This window comes from Lathyrus oleraceus, chromosome 1 (assembly GCF_024323335.1).
Source record: "Lathyrus oleraceus cultivar Zhongwan6 chromosome 1, CAAS_Psat_ZW6_1.0, whole genome shotgun sequence".
Classification (NCBI taxonomy): Eukaryota; Viridiplantae; Streptophyta; class Magnoliopsida; order Fabales; family Fabaceae; genus Lathyrus; species Lathyrus oleraceus.
This window is the reverse complement of record NC_066579.1, coordinates 411,741,736-411,761,693: the sequence shown is the minus strand read 5'-3', so window position 1 is coordinate 411,761,693 and position 19,958 is coordinate 411,741,736. Positions and strand designations below refer to the sequence as shown.

The 19,958-nt window shown below is 34.6% G+C and overlaps 3 protein-coding genes across 3 annotated transcripts; 1 reads left to right on the top strand and 2 right to left on the bottom strand.

Moving 5' to 3' along the window:
• The first annotated feature begins 5,332 nt into the window (after positions 1-5,332).
• LOC127076694 (uncharacterized) lies at positions 5,333-6,174 on the top strand. The gene is made up of 2 exons (XM_051018426.1): positions 5,333-5,613; positions 5,701-6,174. The coding sequence occupies exons 1-2, from the start codon at positions 5,460-5,462 to the stop codon at positions 5,850-5,852; spliced, it is 306 nt and encodes a 101-aa protein (XP_050874383.1). The 5' UTR covers positions 5,333-5,459; the 3' UTR covers positions 5,853-6,174.
• Positions 6,175-9,968: 3,794 nt separating this feature from the next.
• Positions 9,969-11,050, bottom strand: LOC127076691 (calcium-dependent protein kinase 2). Its single transcript, XM_051018410.1, has 3 exons — positions 10,921-11,050; positions 10,211-10,378; positions 9,969-10,109 (listed from the first exon to the last, which is right to left on the bottom strand). The coding sequence occupies exons 1-3, from the start codon at positions 11,023-11,025 to the stop codon at positions 9,978-9,980; spliced, it is 405 nt and encodes a 134-aa protein (XP_050874367.1). The 5' UTR covers positions 11,026-11,050; the 3' UTR covers positions 9,969-9,977.
• A 2,220-nt stretch (positions 11,051-13,270) lies between these two features.
• On the bottom strand, positions 13,271-18,623 carry LOC127112466 (zinc finger BED domain-containing protein RICESLEEPER 3-like). Its single transcript, XM_051046350.1, has 7 exons — positions 18,606-18,623; positions 17,859-17,921; positions 15,280-15,345; positions 15,113-15,167; positions 14,172-14,592; positions 13,381-14,037; positions 13,271-13,283 (listed from the first exon to the last, which is right to left on the bottom strand). The coding sequence occupies exons 1-7, from the start codon at positions 18,621-18,623 to the stop codon at positions 13,271-13,273; spliced, it is 1,293 nt and encodes a 430-aa protein (XP_050902307.1).
• Positions 18,624-19,958: the final 1,335 nt, after the last annotated feature.

Genomic DNA, 19,958 nt, shown 5'->3' with positions numbered 1-19,958 from the left:
TTATCCTACGCATGACCTAGAACTTGCAGCTGTTGTATTTGTGTTGAAAATGTGGAGGCATTATTTGTATGGTTCCAGATTCGAAGTGTTCAGTGATCACAAGAGTCTGAAGTATCTGTTTGATCAGAAAGAGTTAAATATGAGGCAGAGAAGATGGTTAGAATTACTGAAGGATTTTGACTTTGAATTGAGTTATCATCCCGGTAAGGCTAATGTAGTTGCAGATGCGCTGAGTAGAAAATCTCTACATATGTCTATGATGATGGTTCGGGAGCTTGAGTTAATTGAACAGTTCCGTGATATGAGTTTGGGTTGTGAAGTTTCCGCTGATAGTGTAAAGTTGGGTATGCTGAAGTTGACTAGTGGAATTCTAGAAGATATTCGGAATGGTCAGCAAGTTGATGTCGCTCTAGTTGATCATATTACTATGGTTAACCAGGGTAATGGTGGTAATTTTGAGATTGATGAGAATGGCATCCTGCGATTTAAAGGTAGAGTTTGTGTTCCTGAGGTGTCGGAATTGAAAAAGAGTATTCTTGAAGAGGGCCATAGGAGTGGATTGAGTATCCATCCAGGTGCAACTAAAATGTATCAAGACTTGAAGAAATTGTTTTGGTGGGCTGGTATGAAAAGAGATGTTGCTAAGTTTGTGTATGCCTGTTTGACTTGTCAGAAGTCAAAGATTGAACATCAGAAACCGGCAGGTGTGATGCAACCTTTGGAGATTCCTGAATGGAAGTGGGATAGCATTTCCATGGATTTTGTGACGGGATTGCCGAGGACGGTGAAAGGTAATGATTCTATTTGGGTGATTGTGGATCGATTGACTAAGTCGGCGCATTTCTTGCCAATGAAGATTACTCACTCTTTAGAGAAGTTGGCAGAGTTGTATATTGAGGAGATAGTGAGGCTGCATGGTATTCCATCCAGTATTGTGTCGGATAGAGATCCCAGATTTACTTCTAGATTTTGGGAAAGTTTGCAGAAAGCGTTGGGGACTAAGTTGAGGTTGAGTTCAGCTTATCATCCTCAGACTGACGGTCAGACTGAAAGAACTATCCAATCCTTGGAGGATTTGTTGAGAGCTTGTGTGTTGGAGCAGAGTGGTTCTTGGGATAGTTATTTGCCGTTGGTGGAGTTTACCTATAATAATAGTTTTCATGCTAGTATCGGTATGGCTCCATATGAAGCATTGTATGGTAGGAGGTGTAGAACTCCATTGTGTTGGTATGAATCAGGTGAGAGTGTTGTACTCGGACCTGAGATTGTGCAGCAGACGACTGAAAGGGTCAAGATGATTCAGGAGAAAATGAAGATTTCTCAGAGCCGTCAGAAGAGTTATCATGATAACAGGAGAAAGGCACTTGAGTTCCAAGATGGAGATCATGTGTTCTTGAGAGTTACTCCGACGACAGGGGTGGGTAGAGCTTTAAAGTCCAAAAAGCTTACTCCGAGGTTTGTGGGTCCGTATCAGATTTTGAAGAGAGTTGGGGAAGTGGCGTATCGGATAGCTTTACCGCCGTCGCTTTCTAATCTGCATGATGTGTTTCATGTATCTCAGTTGAGAAAATATATTGCGGATCCTTCGCATGTTGTTCAGTTGGATGATATCCAGGTGAGGGATAATTTGACCGTTGAGGTGTTGCTAATTCGGATAGATGACCGAGAAGAGAAGACCCTGAGAGGTAAGAAGATTGCTCTAGTGAAGGTTGTTTGGGGAGGTCCAGCTGGTGAGAGCTTGACTTGGGAGCGTGAAGATCAGATGAAGGAGTCGTATCCGGCTCTATTTGCTTGAGGTATGTTTTCGAGGACGAAAACTCTTTTAGTGGGGGAGAGTTGTAACACCCCGATAAAATAAGGCTAATTATTTAATTTGAATTAATATAATATTTATTAATTTAATTAATTAATTGGAAATATTATGGGATTATTATTATTATTATTTGGAATAATAATTATTGGGAAAAATATATAAGTTGGAAATAAGAGAAATAGTCTCATTTTGGAACAGAGGAGTTTCACGTGAAAGAGCAGAAGCATCGTGAAAGTGGAAAAAGGGAAACGCTGAAGAGAAAGAGAAGGAAGAGGAAAAGGCCAAAGATTGCTCGGAGCTTCCTTCAATCCAAAGAGGTAAGGGGTCTGAACCTTATTAAACAATGATATGCGAGCAATTGTATGACATCTGTTGAATTGTTGATGAATTTTGGGGATTTTAGGGAGATTGGGAAAGTTGGGGTTTTGATGGAAAATCCTCTGATTTGTGAGTTTTGTTGTGTTATATGCATCGTAATCGAAGTATGTTGCGTATATGTGTCTGTTAAATGTCGATTTTGGTTTGCTAGCTGTGGGGTACGGGTTATGGCGAGTAGAGAAGCGAAGCTGCGCTGAATTCTGCAGCAGAGGGTTCTGGTTGCGCGCGATTCGCGGCGCGAAGCCCAGTTCGCGGCGCGAACTGGGCAGGATTCAGAAGGAGTTCTGTAATTCGTTGTTCGCGACGCGAACCCTGCTTCGCGGCGCGCACTGTGTTGTATTGGGGGGTTCGCGGCGCGTCCCTATGTTGGCGGCGCGAACTGGAGAAATGCAGAAGCTAATGTTGGTGGGTTTGGAGTACGTTGAGTTGCGAGACTCTTAGTAAGTCGCTGTAGTTGTATTATAAACAATTAATGGCGATTGTATGATCGTGTATGAAGTGTTTATGATGATGAGATGTTGGAGTTACGTGTTTAGTTATAATTGTTGTTGTTGTTGTGTTGAGTTGTATGTCATGCTATTAATGATGATGATAACATGACTATATGATGTTGTTGTTGCTATGTTGATTATGATGCATGTTTGATGTGCATGCATTCATGAAAGGCCGATGCCTAGTGATGAACGGACTGAGTTCCAATGATGTTGTTGACTCCGGGCTTGTTGAGAGGCTTGGTTCCTTGCGGGGAACTCGGATTCTATGGTGGTGAATCTGGGAGTGGTGATCCTGTAGTGGTCACAAAATGGGTATACCGAGTCGTGTTGAGTCATGCATGGGTTTGTGCATTGCATTGATGTGTTGTTTTGTTGATGTTTATGAGTTTGTTGATTTTGATGATGATGATGAGTTGTGTTGGCATATGTGAAATATATATTTATGTTTATATTTCTGTCGTTATATTATTATTTAATAATGTAATTCTCACCCCTTCTGCATGTGTTTATGTTCATCTATGATGAGCAATGTGCAGATAAAGAGGAGTAGCTTTTGTTGAGGTTCGAAGAATAAGTGTAGAATTATTCTACAGAGTCGAGTCAAATGCTCTGGTCATGTGACACCGGGGATTATGGGATTCGATAGCCAAATTAATTTTATTTACGTTGTTTATGATGAATAATTGTTGGGATGTTTTGTTGAGATCATGTTGACACATTATTATAATATTTATGTTGTTGTCCGCTGCGAAGTCTTAAATCAAATAAATAATATGTTTTATGTTGTGATGCGAGAAATGATATGTTGTATGAAATGTAAACTCTTCTACATGTTGTACTCTGATAATATATATAAATGTGTCGTTTGGGTAGAAGGGTGTTAAAGTGAACACCATGTTAAAGTTGCAACTAGGTTCCATCAGAGTATCATTTCAATTTTTTTTTGACAACATTGAGCATCGGTACTACACTCTATTTTACTCCAGATTGTATGACTTTGTTTCATGATAGTGTATGAAACACGTTGGAAAGGAGCCGGAAAGGATAAAATTAGTTGGTTATGACAAAGATGCATGTGGTTGCTTCATTAGAATAACACATGTATTACCTTGTGCTTGTGAACTTGCAGGTACTCAAATACAAGGCGAGCCTGCTCCGTTAGAATCGATACACGTGTTTTGGAAGAAATTATACATTGAAGATCATGATATCACTCAAGAAGATAGTGGGATGCAATTGGATTTAGAAGAAGAGAGTGAAGAGTTGAAGAGGTATTTCAGTATACTAGATATTGTAGGCATATTATGATGAAGAAAAAAGTTTGGGAACTAACACATCCATCAATAAATTTTATGTGTCCATCACCAATGAAGTACAAGCCAAAAAGGGGAATAAGAAGAGTAAAAAGGGTTAAGAGAGTGATGTGCATCGTGATTCTTCCTAGTGAGAGTATGCAGGGAGGTCAGACTACGAAGAGATAATGTATAAAACTAACTAAAAGTCAACCGTCTAGTCCGTCTTTAAGACATCTTTACTTGTCTTAGTTTCATGTTTTCTTACTTCAGTACATTGATGACATAATTGATGTAGGTCAAGATGGAAATTATGGTTTTCGTGCTACTGCAATTTACTTGGATGAGGCAAAGATTCATGGTCTTTGGTTCAAACGTAGTTAGATGCTGAAGTTTATCAACACTGTCAAATGTATTCCAATGTGTTATATGACACATTATCTGAAGTTAGGAGTATATTGCAAGTAGCTAGCTTGGGTGTGCAGGGTCGTGAGAAGTGGATGATGATTTCTGATATGGGTTACCATATTACTTCTAGATACAATGTCATATATGTCTCGTTGTCCAGGAACCTTAACATCACTTTCTTCCCATTAGTGATATCTTCATGCATAAATGCGAGTAGACACACAATTATTGCAGTTGATTTTGTTAACAATAATCACTGGATTCAGGTGAAGTTGAAACCTAATTGTCCATTGTCTCCCGTCACTGATCGATGGAGACAGAATTGTAGTGAAGGTGCGTGAGCATGAGAAACAACATATGCGAGACATATAAAGCAATGGGAAGAAAAAGTTATGAAGTCAAAATAATTCGTTCTATATGGATATTATAACATTTTTTGCATTATATGTATATATTTTATTAGGTATATTTTGTTAAAAATGTCAAAAACTTGAGGATTTTTCAAAACTCACCACTACCTATCAGATTTTTCATATATTCAAAATATTTTGGTCTGTACCTGATTTTTAAAAATCTCCAGCACATTTTATAAGTTATCGTATTTTCCCAAACATCCAGTATATTTGTACCGGATTTTTGAAAAAGTCGATATGTCTTCAAGCATTTACCATAAAACAATGTGTTTTTATCGAAAATTTTAGAATTTTTCAATATTTCTTAAAAAAAATCACAAAATATATAATTTTTTTTTTGCATTTCTTTCTATAAATGTAAAAAATCCAATAATCCTTTTTGAAAAAATCCTATAATTTACAATACTCTTAAAAATCTAGGATTATTAAGTAAGGGCATAAAACTAATGACATTGCTCATGTGGAGGTGCTCGATCAAATGTTGGGGATAGGATGATAAAATCTCAATCTGGAGGCCCAAAGAAAGCCCAAACAAATTACACAGAGAAAAGACACTTTCACCAGCACAAGCACAAACGAACACAGTTATTCTTGTTCTTAGAGGTTGAAGTTCTACTAAGCGAGTCTCATAGCCTAATCGATCCATATTGAAACTTCAAAGATGAACACAGACATCACAGCATCCACAAAACCAGAGTACCCAGTCATCGATCGCAACCCTCCATTCACCACCGTCGTCGGAAACTTCAATACCCTCGATTATCTCCGTTTCGTTACCATCACCGGTGTTTCCGTCACCGTCGGCTATCTCTCCGGTAAACATCTTCCACTGTTTCTCTCTTACATTGAATCAATTGAATTATAAATCAACAATTAGGGGATTATTTTTTTGTGTGTTTTAGGGATTAAGCCTGGAATCAGAGGACCTTCAATGGTGACCGGTGGATTGATTGGTGTCATGGGTGGATTCATGTATGCTTACCAGAATTCTGCTGGGAGAATTATGGGTTTCTTTCCCAATGACGGTGAGGTTGCTCGTTATAACAAGAAATGATTTTTTTTTTCATATTGGAAAAAACCCCTTTTTATGAGCCATTGAATAATCAGATTTTCCTTCAGTGTTCTATATTGTTGTTGTCGTTGTTATTGTGAGAATTTTTGAGGGATTCTGTGTATCAATTTGGTTAACAAGTTAGTAGATTTCTGTTTTGTTTTATTGGCTTCCATTTTCCAAGAGATAAACTTAGGGCAAAAGTGTTATGTCTTTAAATATATCACTCCCTTTGAATACAGCTGTATGAACTCTATGATGCGTTCTTCTCACTAGTAATGAACTCTTAAAGACTTTATGGTGTATGTGATGAGGTATTGATTCACGTTTCTTGAGTACTATTGACCAATAAAAGTATAAGAGTTACTATAAGTACTCTACTACTTGCATTCTTCTCTATGGATACAAGTCTATTTTATGTTTATAGAAATAATGTGTATATATGATATGCTCTATGTATTCAACTTTTGGTGCCTTGCTAATCAGTTGTGTCACTTTGTATTGGGACTTTGTTTTTGGCAGTGTTATACTGCAATACTAAATGGTACTTCGTTTTTATTGTGTAGTTGATATCCATGCATAGATGTCTTAAGAAAAGGCGGAATTTATCTCTAATCTATTGTATGCTATGAAGCACGGATACATCTAAGAGTAGGCGTGTCGTAGTGTCTGACACGTGTCGGTGTGCGACACTTGTACGACATGTGTCAGAAAAATCTTAGAAGTGTCGGAAAAGTCAAACAAGTGTCCCCTTAAAAATGTTTTTTTTTTTGTTTCAACACTCTTTGAATCCGTGTCTGGTACCCGTATGACACTCACAACACGTGTTAGACAATTCATACAAGTGTTGTACATTTTTTGGACAAATCTCTTATACATATAAAAAGGTTAAGCATGTATTACAGCAATATCATCAATGCAGAATTAAAGACATCACTTTTGATTATAATATTTTAAACTTTTTTTAATAATATATGAACAAATGAATATTAAATACTATCATATATGTAGCGTGTCAGTGTCCTATTTTTTTTGACAAAATCGGTGTCGGAGTGTCCGTGTCGTATTGTGTCCTAGTGCCCGTGTCAAAATCTATGCTTCATGGTCAGTAGTAGGTCAGTTCCACAATTTGAGTGTATAGTATGTAACTTTAGCGGTAAATTCATGACCATCTAGCTATTGGTTGAGGGATCTTAGGGGTCAAAATTGGGGTTTTGCAGCAACACTATAACAACTCCATTAGCTTGGTGGGTATATGAAAGGAGTTACTGATTATTCCTATCAGAGCTACACATTGCAGAAAGAGTTCAGTTTAAATTCTTAAATTTCGTCTGTCCTTACTAGAATTATGTGGCTGTGTTAAATTGTAAGCTTCTTGGATCATGCTTCCTACCTTTCCTTTCAATTTGTGATAGCTTGGGATGATAATAATGCCATGTTAGGAATGTCCATTGTTACGCCTTTGTTCTTACGGTTCCCCTGAATAGGGATGATCACCAACCATCTTTATACTATCATCTGCCTTTGTACTAAAAAAAATCCACATTAGAGTTTGAACTCAAGGTTTGTTCTTTTGCCTTTCATTTTGGATTTTGTTATGCTTAACTTGAGTCTAGCATTCTGTAAAAATGATGTGTTATATTGGAAGTTTATGACTGTTTCAGTTAGGTCTGTTCAAAATAATTAGAAAACCGAACTGAATCTAACTGAACCAGTTTTATAAGTTTATGAACCGAACCAGTGTTTCACACACAATGCACTAACCCAACCGAACAAAACTATTGAGAACCGGACTGCACTACACAGTATCCTATTACATTTGTTTTCCAGCTCTAAGTCTTTCATTTGATTTATCGTCATCTATTTTTGGATCTTTTACACTTTTGCACTAAGATACTAAAAAGTTTCTTAGTATGTCTGTAATGTGATTGACTCAACGATATCTTATTGTCAATTTTTCTTGGTATCCTTTTCTTAGTATCCTTTGTTGCTCTGTGGTAAGTCACCTGAGGTGGTGGCTTTGTGTTTTTGGCCTTTGCTTTTGGTTTGTTGGGAGGGTTAGTTTTGTACTGATGTTTGGTTGGTCATTCAATTTTGAAGTGGCTTTTTATATAATATTATACTTTTCCGTTAAAAAAAAGCAAACAATTGCCTCAATAAAAATACTCAAAATGTTTTGGTTTTTCGTTCTGTTTGGGTCAAAATTACTAAATCGATTCACTGAACTGTTATCAAAGTTCAGTTTGATTCATTAGGACCATTAGCAGTTTGGTTCGGTTTTCTGAACTGTTATTTTAGTTCAAATATGTTCAATCTTTTCAACTCCAATTTTGATTTATACTGCAACTCCAATTTTTTCAAACAGAGTCAGCTTATCTGACTCAGAAGGATCGGAAGGGTTCATCATTTCCTAGGTTCACTTTTTAATTATAGGGTATTCCCTTTTAAGAAAAAACTTAGCAAGTTGCCATTACCATCATAGGTCTTGGTAAGCTTGTTATGGAGTTGGATTCCGGTGGTGAAAAAACCCAAAGGGTCAGGAAGAACCCGAGGGAACCGTCGATCAATGTTCAAAAGATCGGTTGCATGTGGAAGCGGTGATTGCTATTTTATAATTAAAATATAAATATTTTATTAATTGAATAATAAAAAAAATCAATGAATATATTATTTAAAACAAGTAAAATAGATATATATATTAATTCTAAAAATACTTTTATAGATTTTAATTTATGTATTAATTGTTATTTTTTGAAACTTTAAAAATAAACTTGTATATTAATTAAAGAAACACTTTCATTAAAATTATTTTGTCTTTAAAACTTTATAAAAAAAAATTAATTGGTTATCATAATTCTTAAAAGTGCAATACATATATATTTTTCTTAAAATATAATGTGAATTACATTCTAGGATAGCCTTTATAAATTACAATGAGAGAACTTTGAAAAGAGAAATTAATCTAGTCCATTAATTTTAATGGATCAGAAATTAATGGTTATGATTGGTTGTTCTCATTTATTATAATAATTCAGTGTTCTCCCTTGAGTCGCCTTACATAGGGCTAGACAACGGGCCGGGCTGGGCGGTTTCGGGTCCAAAACCCTCACCCAGTCCAACCCACGGTTCAAATATGAAGGCCCATTTCCGCCCAATATCAACACGGTTTGGACGAGTTCGGTTTGTGCGGATTGCGGGTTTATTTTAGCGGTTTATTCGGGTTAAAAACAAACTTATATATGCAGACTGTAGAGGAGAAAACTAAGTAATCCATTTAAAACAAATATTAAAACATAAACACAGTAGTCAAACGAATATTGAGTCAATAGGTCGATCAAACAAAGTGATGTGGCATGAACATTTTTGTCATAAGCCAGCCTCTTGGCAAAATGGCTACAAAAAGAAGTTTAAGATAATATAAGCTATATATTCAAGACCTCTGACAAAGCAAATTCAGTTACACCTTCGCATGAACAAGCTTTAACTTCAAACATAATAGCAAACAAAGTGATGTTGCAAAACACACAAACCAACTACATAAAGCCCATCAAAGTGTCGTCAAACTTCCAGTTCTATTAAGCTATAAAACCATGCATTCAAAAGATTACAATAGAATCAGATGTGAAATTGACTTCTTTCAGTAGATTTAAAATAGTGGTCCCTGGTTCTGTTGTGGCATTCCACTTCTCATCATTGCACAAAATTCCTCATAGTTTATTCTCCCATCCTGTTGGTTTAAGAATCATTAGCGACAATACTGATAGTCTGCAACAGAGCTACCCTGATTAAATTAGGACTAACTTACATTATCTGTATCCACCTCAGAAATTCTATCCTTTATTGTTGCTTCATCAGCTATTCCATGCTTTGTCATGGCAGTCTCTAATTCTTCTCTAGTAATATGCCTGTTTGTGAAATTAGAAACAACATAAAAACAAAATTCTCATAGAAAGTTTGTCACCAGCATTCATTGAAGAACTCAACTACAATAATGGCAGTGATATAACAGTGAAAATATAAAAAAGATGTGTCATTTTAAAGAAAAAAAGTCGTTATTTAGATGTTCAAACAAAAATGATTAGATTTTTTCAAAATATTGGTAATAATATACCATCTATCTTGCAATACTCAACCGCTATTGTCCTTATCAAAATACTGAAATGCCTTGTAAAGATGCTCATCCCGTTCAAGTCTGTGCCTATGCATTGTGGCCGATATGAATTCAAGATAGTCAATCGACCCATTTCCATCAACATCGGCCTGAGAAACATTATACACGAAAAGACAATTCTTGTTGAGTTTAAGATAATAGTCATGCGTTCAACTAGTTATGCTTTTGTAACGGATTTGTAACGACTTACAGCTTCCATAAGTTGCTTCACTTCAGTCTCGGACAGTCTTGATCCAATTCGAGCCAAACCTGTCTTCAATTCTTCATAGGTGATGGTGCCACTACCATCAGTGTCCATGTTTGCAAACATTGCCTTGAGACCTTTAATCTCTTCTTCTGATAGATTTTTAGCCATAACCTAGAGAAATTTCCACTAAATTGGTAATGGAGAAATACCCCAAAAAGATAAGCCAGAACATGTAACTCATAGAATGTTCAGAGTACTCATGCACATGATGAAAAACAAAACATGCTGTAATCATCTAAGATTCCAGAATGACAGCAGTATCCGTAAAGTTTACGTTCAATATGCCAGTTTCTTTTATGCCAACACAATAGACTGGTCTGAATGTGTTAATCTTTAGTGCATGTTTATACCAAAGAAAACTATACGAGAAACCAACACATGAATTTATTGGTTTTTATACAGCCTAATGGTGGCATTAGATCCATGTAGCTCAACCCATCTAGTGAGATACGACTTGAGTGAAAGCAAAAGAGGCTCATAGATATGACAAAACAAACAAAAGCAATTCCATAATATTATTTCTACGACATATTCCAGAATGAGTAAACAAATGTGCAGCAACCAAAAGAGAATTAAGCACCCTTCAACATCATTAAGAACAAAAAAAAAAGACTCTGAACATAGTTGCTTCTGAATTAAGTTCAATGTCATACCTTCAATGCAAGTTTCTTGAACTTATTCATTGCTCTGAACTGTTTCATTCTAGATAGAACAGCACTATCAATTGGCTTATCAGATGCTTCTCCACCTTCTCTCATCCATGGATGTTCTTAGCAAACAAATCATTAATCATAGTCAGACCACGTGTAATAGAAAAGTTAGACAACAAAGTGGAAATACAAATGAATGACGAGAATTCATTTGGTTGATGACAATCTTCTTAAAGGCTAAAGAAACTATAAAATTTAAAAAAACACCCAAGCACAATGTGTGCAAGAATGGAACAAAACAAGTTTGGAATACAAATAAAGTTTAGCAGCATAAACATCCATGATGTAAACCAAAACAAAACAGAGAAAAAATCAGCAGCATAAACTGCTTGCTAGAAGCCCCCAAACCGCGAAATTTGGAGAGCAAAAATTAATATTCTAAATGTATATGACAATACTTGGGAGAGCAGAAGTAGATAAAGAATCTTGCAACATTTGTAACAAAAACTCATAGGAGGACAATTCAGATTCTAAATTAATGCTGAAAAAATAAATAAATTAGTACTTTTAATTTATTTAAAGAAGAACTACTGTAATTTATTTAAAGAAGAACTACTGTGATTGGAGTTAGGAGGAGTGTCAGCGAAATGCAAAGCAGACGTCCAACGAAGAGCAAACTTGACGCGATCAGCCCATGTACAAAGACTTGACAGATCATTATTCGCATAAGCAGGTAGCAACTGTTTCACAGCATCTGCAGCTGCCTCGGTCAGACGAGCCTGAGCCTGAGCACATGAAAGAAATGCAAATCAGTATTAACCAAGGCATGTTCAGGAACTGCATATTAGAATATCAATCAATGACCAAAGAAGTTCTTATATGTCCCCTAACAAATCATGCCAAAATCAAGAATATGCAGTGGATACTGAAATATATGCTTACAATATAATAGGAGTTTGAGCTTTATCTGTCTAAAATCATATCGCAATAAAACACAATTTTTTGTCTGATACTTTTTCACTAATTTAATGAAAATTCTGTGAAATTTGAAAACCAAGCTTACTTGTAATAGCATTGAAGCTTTAGCACATAGGACTGCATTACTGACAGATGGAAATCCATTGGCAAAAGAGAGAGAACAATGGTACTTACTGGCCAAAAACTCATATATATAGGTCATGCATGACTCCAAAAAATCAAAAATCATAGTTGACCTGAAAAATTGGACAACATAAACATTAGTTAAAAGAAGGCCTTAATTAATAAACAAATATCAACAAATGAAATATTTCAATTTGAAGTAAAACAGGTGGAGAATCACCATTAACAAAAAATCATGCATGACTCCAAAAAATCAAAAAAACATAGTTGACCTGGAAAATTGGACAACATAAACATTAGTTAACAAAAATAATAATAAAGTAATAAGTAAATAATGATATACATACATCCATTTCAAGCACAACCCGAAGGTTGTGGCTGAGACTGTGATGATGAGACACCTGATACTCCTTTTGCTGCTAAAGACATTTGTTGAAACTCTAAAATAATTAAATAAACAATTTTTAATAAGGCATAATTATACAACATTACATCATATTTATTAGAAATTCAATAATAAATTCACCTGTTACAATATCTTCTGAAAGCTCAAAATCTTCCATGAGATTCATATCTTTGAAATAGGTAAAAGAAGGCCTTAACCAATTCTGGGTGCAAATTAAAGCCTCGGCCATTTCAGCAGTTAGAGAACTCCTATAGGTTTCTATGACTCTCCCTCCTATGCTAAAAGCACTTTCAGAAGCAACAGTAGACACTGGTGTGGCTAAAATATCTTTAGCCATTGTAGATAAAATAGGATATTCGATTGAATTACGTTTCCACCACACAAGAATGTCAAAGTTAGGATCCCTTTTGACACACTTACTAGAATTATACACCTTAAGCTCATTTTGTTGATCAATCGAGTCTTGCTCCTCTAAATGTTGCTCAAAAGCATCGGCTCTAGCCATAAGTGATGAACGGGCAACAGATGCATTTGTTTCATCATTGGAGACATTATTTCCACCACTACCAAGAGGCTGTATGGAATTATGCTCTTGGTCATAAGCTTGCTTATACCAATCATACAACTTTTGTAAATTCTCTTTTATAGATTTTACCAAGTCACTACCAAACTTTGATCCAACTCCATACATGTCCTTAAACGCCCACTCAATGTAACTCAACTTGTATCTTGGATCAAGAATAATACCAAAATATATCATCTTGTTCATCTTATCAGGACTTCCCCAATATCTATTATATTTTTCCATCATATCTCCACCCACACTTGCAAAAAAATCATTTAAGTTCAAAGTGGCTTGCTTTAACTCACAATAAATGGCAAACACTTGGTGAAAACAAGTATGCAAACTCACATTTTGAGAGGTGGAAAAAGTCTTAGTTGCTTCATAGAATAACTTTAGGAAAGCTCTAAAAGCCCTAGCAATGTCCCAATCATCATTACTAGGGGGATTACCTTTTCCAAAGAACTCTCTATAGCTCGACTCTTTATCCTCAAGCTTTTCAAAAGCGAGTTGAAACTTCTCCGCAGCCTCTAGTATTAAATATGTCGCGTTCCAACGAGTTGAAACATCAAGACATACTAATTTTTTGCAAGTTATTCCAGCAAATTCAATGCATTCTTTAAACTTGGTTGCCCTATGAGGTGAGGACTTAACAAATCTAACAGCATCTCTAACACTAGTTACAGATAAATGTTTATCTTTCAAACCCTCATTTACCACCAAGTTCAAAATGTGAGCTGAACACCTCATATGAAAACACTCTCCATCCCCCATTAACCCATTCATATTTGCTATTTTTCTCTTTAGATATGTCACAGCAACATCATTTGAAGTGGCATTATCAACAGTTATGGTTGACACATTCCTAATTCCCCAATCCCTTAACACTTCTTCAATCTTCCTACCTACAGTTTCACCTTTGTGGTTTGGAATTACGGTAAAGCTTATAATTCTTTTTTGATACTTCCATTCGTTATCCACAAAGTGTGCCGTAAGGGTCAAGTAGTTGAGATTTTGTATAGAAGTCCAACAATCAGTAGTAAGTGCTACCCTATTGCAATCAGACTTAAAAAGGCCTTTAACTTTTGTTTTTCATCCAAGTATAGCTGAAAACAGTCCCTAGCTACCGTACGCATAGATGGGATGGTAAATTGGGGCTGCATTACTTTGGAATAAAATTTAAACCCTTCACCCTCTACTGCACTAAATGGCTGCTCATCTAGAACTACAAAAACTGACAAAGCATTTCTACAAGCTTTCTTGTCAAATCTAGAGCTAACTTGAACCAGTTTACCATCTACACTTGGGTATGTTAGAATAGTTTGTGTGGAGTCAGTTGACACGACAAGGGGCTTCTTAGAACATTTTAAAATATGATGGTTCAAATTAGTGGTGCCGTGAGTCCTAGGGTCACACAAGTATTTTTTATGACAGTGTTTGCAGGCTGCAGTGGGTGCATCAACTAGGTCATCGGGTAATCTAATAAAATGTTCCCAGCAAGCAGATGTTTGCCTAGAACCACTTGCACTAAATTTCCTCTTCTTTATAGGTTGCATAGCTGAACCTACTTCATTAATTGGTAGATTTTGATTAGGCTCACCAGTCACTGAAATAACGAAGGAGCCAATCAAGAACTACCAATTAACAAATAACGGTTCCAATTCATAAAACAGAGACAACAATAGAAGTGCTGGCAAATAGCAGTGATAGCACAGTGCTGGCAAATAGCAGTTATAGTAATGTTATAGCAATAGCAGTTATAGCAGTATACATAGCAGTTATGCATAACAGTAAATAGCAGTAAATAGCAGTTATGCATAGCAGTTATACATAGCAGTAAATAGCATAACATAACAGTGACATAACAATATAAAAACAGTGACTTAACAATATAAAAACGCATAACAGAACAGTGACTTAACAATATAAACAGAACAGTGACTTAACAATAATTAATTTACAAAACAGTGACTTAACAATATAAAAACGCATAACAGAACAGTGACATAACAGAACAGTAAATAGCAAATCTATGCAAATCTCCTAATGCCATACCAATATATAACAGAACAGTAAATAACAATACATAACAGAACAGTAAAATACACGAAGTCAAATACACTTACAATTGCATTGCTCTTGCTCTAAGACTCTTTCCGTGCTACTTTGACGTTGATCCATCTATCCAAATCAAATATCAATAACATCAATAACATCATTAGGTAATACATATTGTTGCCATCAATGTATTAATGTAAAATTTATAACATCATTATGAAATCCATTTTCTCACCTTCCCTCTTCTTTTCAACTCAAACACTTTATACAATATCAAATCCTTGAAAGACGTTTTAGAACTCTACATCATAACATAACGTTTTGTTCATAACATTATTGATGTTCCAGGAAACATTCAGGGCATATAGGTTTTGTATTCTTCGTGCCATCCACTCCCTCACCTTTCGGCTCTCTTGTACTCTTTCCAATGTCACAAATCATTTCAATATTTGAATCTGAATCATAACACCTAAAGTAAAACTATTTTTTTGTAAAGCATAGCTATTTATATTTTATTCAATTTAAAATGACTATAGTGTTAACTTTAATCTATCAAAGTTTAAGAGTGGATATTGTTAACAGCAGAAGTTAAGGCTGAAAAACCGGACTATTCAACCTGCTATAGCTAGCAGAACAATAACTTACTAACTATTCGATTTTTTTGGCGCTACTCATGTTTGAGAGGTTGTGTTATGTGTTATGCTATAGATGTCCGATATTTTGGTAGATTTTAAGAGAGCATTTTGCCCCCGCTCATGCTTGAGAAACTGTATACATGTTTGATTTTTTTGGAGTGTGGGTTGGGTTCCAGCTCGAATCCAATAGAGCCGCTTAGGGTCAGGCTAAGGCAGTTGATGGATCAGGTTGATCATGCCGATCCAACACTAATATGGAGGAAATGATTACAAAGATAAAGAGAAACATAATTCACATAATAGACAATCAATCAAGAGACGATTGCAACTTTACTGATCATCGTTGACCGACTTATCATTGATGTACTTTTACGAATATATACATCAAATTTAGCTTTTCTTAATTGTTATGTTTCAATTAACATTTGTAATTAGAGAAAGAATATTAATTAATCATTGCTTCATTAAACAAACTTGAAAACTCACAAATGGGAAGACACTCTTACTGCTATAAGCAGAAGCTTAGGAAGGGACTATGGTCACCAGAAGAAGATGAAAAATTACTAAGGCATATAACAAAATATGGCCATGGATGCTGGAGTTCTGTGCCTAAACAAGCAGGTAAATTTAATTGTTCAATTAAATCAAAATTATTATATAGTTATAATAAAGTGAAAAAATCTTAATTTAATTCATCTATTTTCAACTCAATATCAGATAACATAGCAGGAAAAAAAACTGACATAAAACTCAATATTTCTAACATAAACCAAAAAAGAAACCGACATAAAACTCAATATTTCAAACAACTAACAAAGCATAATGTATAGTAGCTTATGTTGAGGGAAAGAGATGAAGGAACAAAGTGAAAACAGAGTAAAATCATGAGTTGTGTCTTTACCTAAGTTCCAAAAATCACGGTTCATGCAGGGGTAGCAAAAGTCACATTCCAGTTTCCAAAGATCAACCCAAAGTAATCAAATATTATGCAAAAATCAAGTTTTTAAGTTAGAGAGTTAGAGAGAACAAACAGATTCATCGAAACAACAACAATATAAGCAAAAAAAACACAAACTCTAATCACCTGTAGAGTGAGAGAACTGGTCCAAAGCCTTTAATCACCTGTAACAACAACAATCATCATAAACCCTAAATTAAAAACCTTAGATTCAGAAACCCTAATTAAAAAATCCTAATTAAGAGTGATTTAACGGAGAGTGTGTGAAACTAAGACTTACTAACTGGAATGAAAGAGTGAAAGATCTGGAACGAGTGGAGTGAGGGAACGAGTGGAGTGAGGGAACGAGAGAGTGAGGGAATATTTCCTAGGAAAAACGAGACTGAGAGAAGTGAGAACAAGAGATGGAAAAGGAAAAACGAGAGTGAGAGAAGTGAGAATATGGAACGGAAAGAGCGGTGTTTCGTGGATGGGCGGGTCTGGGTACCCGTGGGTCCATTTTTGGTACCCGACCCGTTCTTTTGAACCCCCTGTAACCCGGTTTGATAACCCGGTTGACCCGTTGGCCCGATCCAACTCGCCCAAATTCTTTTTTTTTTCCGGGTTTCACCGGGTGGGCGGTTTATGTCCACCCCTAGCCTTACATATATTAATCCAATACTAGAATAATTATTTCGTGCAATCTAAGTCTAACACATTCCACATTTGGTGTATTAAGGTTAAGATAATGTATGAATTTTCTTATTGCGATTGATCCTATTTTTCAGAATTGGATAAGTTATACCCGTGTTTATTCAAACGTAAAGTGGTGTGACTTTTTGCTTTGGGTCTCTAAATCTGATGAGATTCAAGCGTGAGTATTCAAGTTTCTAAATTTGAATGCGATTGATCCAATTAGAAATGAAAGAGATATTGGATTTATAACAGACCTCACATATTTCCATTGCCTAAGGTTTTATTTTGGAGTTTGGAGGAAAATAAAGGACGGTAAAGATAAATTATATATATATATATATATATATATATATATATATATATATATATATATATATATATATATATATATATATATATATATATTTTTTTTTTTTTCCTTTTCAAACAAGAGTACACCAATCTCCTCATATTTTGTGAGAAATTCCACTATTGTTAGATCTTTATATAAGTTTTACACTAAGACTTCTCCTACAATTTTCTAACAATAATAAAGATGCATATTACCTTTTTGATTTCTAATTTAAGAGAAAGAATCATATTTTCTCTTTTACACACTTGTATCGCAACCTGATAAACAAGTTACAAAACATTGATAGTGTAACAATAAATTTGAATGAAATTTTAAGTACATTGGATTTTTGATAACAACAAAATTCTAATAAAGTTGTTCTTCCCTTTTCTGTAACAATATGATTCAATAATATATGACTTAAGTACTCAAGGAAAAATATGAAACTTTTTTATCTGATATGAATATTAGCATCAGAGAAGTTTCCATGAAAGTTTTGAACATTTTTAAAATATGTCAAGAAAGAGGTTATTTTAGAATTTGAAAAGTATTCTGTTTATAATGATCATGCACCTCTTAGTTTTTTTAGAAGCAATTGTTAGAGAGAATCTTATGAAAAATTTCCATGGTTAAGAAACGATTGGTGATGAAGAGAGGTGACAGAAAAAAATGCAATGCTTCAGTAAAAATTCAAAAGGAAACAACGTTCAAAAGTATGTAAAAAGGAATGAGTGTTAATTGATTATCCCTTCCCCTTTTTAAGGAGGATAATCGATTATCATCATGTGAAAGGACATGATAATCGATGATGCTAGCCATATGAAGTAGATGTTAATCAATTATGCTACTGTAAAAGGAGGAATTGTTAATCGATTACTTTGGCTTTCTTCCCAATATGCTAATTGAATTGCCTTAAATGAAAACTCGAATTTTCTTTTTATAGAAGCTTGTTAATCAATTACCACGATTTTCCTTGCCATGGGTTAATCGATTAACCCTCTTGTAAACTTGGAGAATTTTTACAAATAAAAATGTCACTTTGTGCTAATTTTCAAAAGTGATGAACCAATGCATAAAATGAATTTTATGAATATTTTCTTTGAGCATCTAAGATTATATCATTAGCGCATATTGCATATTGTACCTTAGCTTAGCCTTTAATTAAATTTCATATTCCCATGCTTGATGATCAATTCCTTGATTCTTTTTTGCTAAGATACTTTACTTGTCTTTATACAAATTCCATGTTGAATCTTTTCCTTCTCATGCATATTTATCTTCATAAAAATAACTTCAATAAGAGGCTTTTCTTCACAATCTCTCCCTTTTTGATGATGACAAATAATTGATGTTTGTTGATTTTTGGAAAAGCTCCCTCTTAGTTGATTATCATCCCCTTAGTTCATGATTCTTTGAATTCCTTTGGGTTGATAAACTTTTATACCCGAGTTCAATAGAAACAAGGAAATAACAAGCATTTACGTCTCTCTCTCTCCCCCTTTTGATATTATCAAAAAGAAGGAAAAATGGATGAAATATGAAAGATAAATCATACAAGAATCAATTATGCGAATGGAAAATTAAACATAAGAGGACTCATCTTCTTCACAATGATGTCAATATTGATGCTTCTATAAAACATATTTCATTTAATGAAACTTTTAGAACTATCATAACATATGGTCTTGTATCTTAAAAGATCAATCTTGATTTGACAATACTAACATATTATCTTCAAGTACCTATAAAATAATTAATGGTGTTTTGGTATCCAATATTCTTTAGATCATCTTGGGTTAGATCCCTTTATCACCCATACATACTCACCATAAGGAATACCATAGTTTCTTATGTAACAAGTATTAAAAGTATGACTTTTTGCATTACAATAGAAACTAGTAGGTCTGAAGACATGATTTCTTTTATTGACATAAAAGTTACTTCTATAAGGCATTTTATGATGATTTACAACACGTTCTTTCTTTGATTCTTCATTGTTGAATTTGCTAGTAGCCTTTAAAAAGACGATTTGACTTCTACTATGATTCTCAAAATTAGTAAAGTCAAGTCCACATTTATTATTTGAAATAATTTGACTACTTAACACATTTTCTAAACTAATTTGACATTTTTCATATTTCATGATCACTTGATTTAATTAAAAAAAAATTAGACTCAAAAGAAGAACAATTATTGTATGCTGAATTTTTGATTAAGTCTAACTCCACTTTTGTGATAGTAGCCTCACTTTCTAGATTTAAAATAGTTTTTTTTTTAATTTCTAGAAAATTTTAAAAAATCATGTAATTCATTAA

Excerpts from the sequence above, each read along its gene's own strand:
- LOC127076691 (XM_051018410.1), bottom strand. The coding sequence starts at position 11,025 with ATGAGAGAAGGTGGAGAAGCATCTGATAAGCCAATTGATAGTGCTGTT. Across the intron at positions 10,379-10,920 it reads TCAAGAAACTTGCATTGAAG|GTTATGGCTAAAAATCTATC; the intron begins GTATGACATTGA and ends AAATTTCTCTAG. Across the intron at positions 10,110-10,210 it reads TGAAGCAACTTATGGAAGCT|GCCGATGTTGATGGAAATGG; the intron begins GTAAGTCGTTAC and ends AATGTTTCTCAG.
- LOC127076694 (XM_051018426.1), top strand. The coding sequence starts at position 5,460 with ATGAACACAGACATCACAGCATCCACAAAACCAGAGTACCCAGTCATC. Across the intron at positions 5,614-5,700 it reads CACCGTCGGCTATCTCTCCG|GGATTAAGCCTGGAATCAGA; the intron begins GTAAACATCTTC and ends TGTGTGTTTTAG.
- LOC127112466 (XM_051046350.1), bottom strand. Across the intron at positions 14,593-15,112 it reads AGAGCAAGAGCAATGCAATT|TGACTGGTGAGCCTAATCAA; the intron begins GTAAGTGTATTT and ends TCGTTATTTCAG. Across the intron at positions 14,038-14,171 it reads AGTGCAGTAGAGGGTGAAGG|GGTAGCACTTACTACTGATT; the intron begins GTTTAAATTTTA and ends TGATTGCAATAG.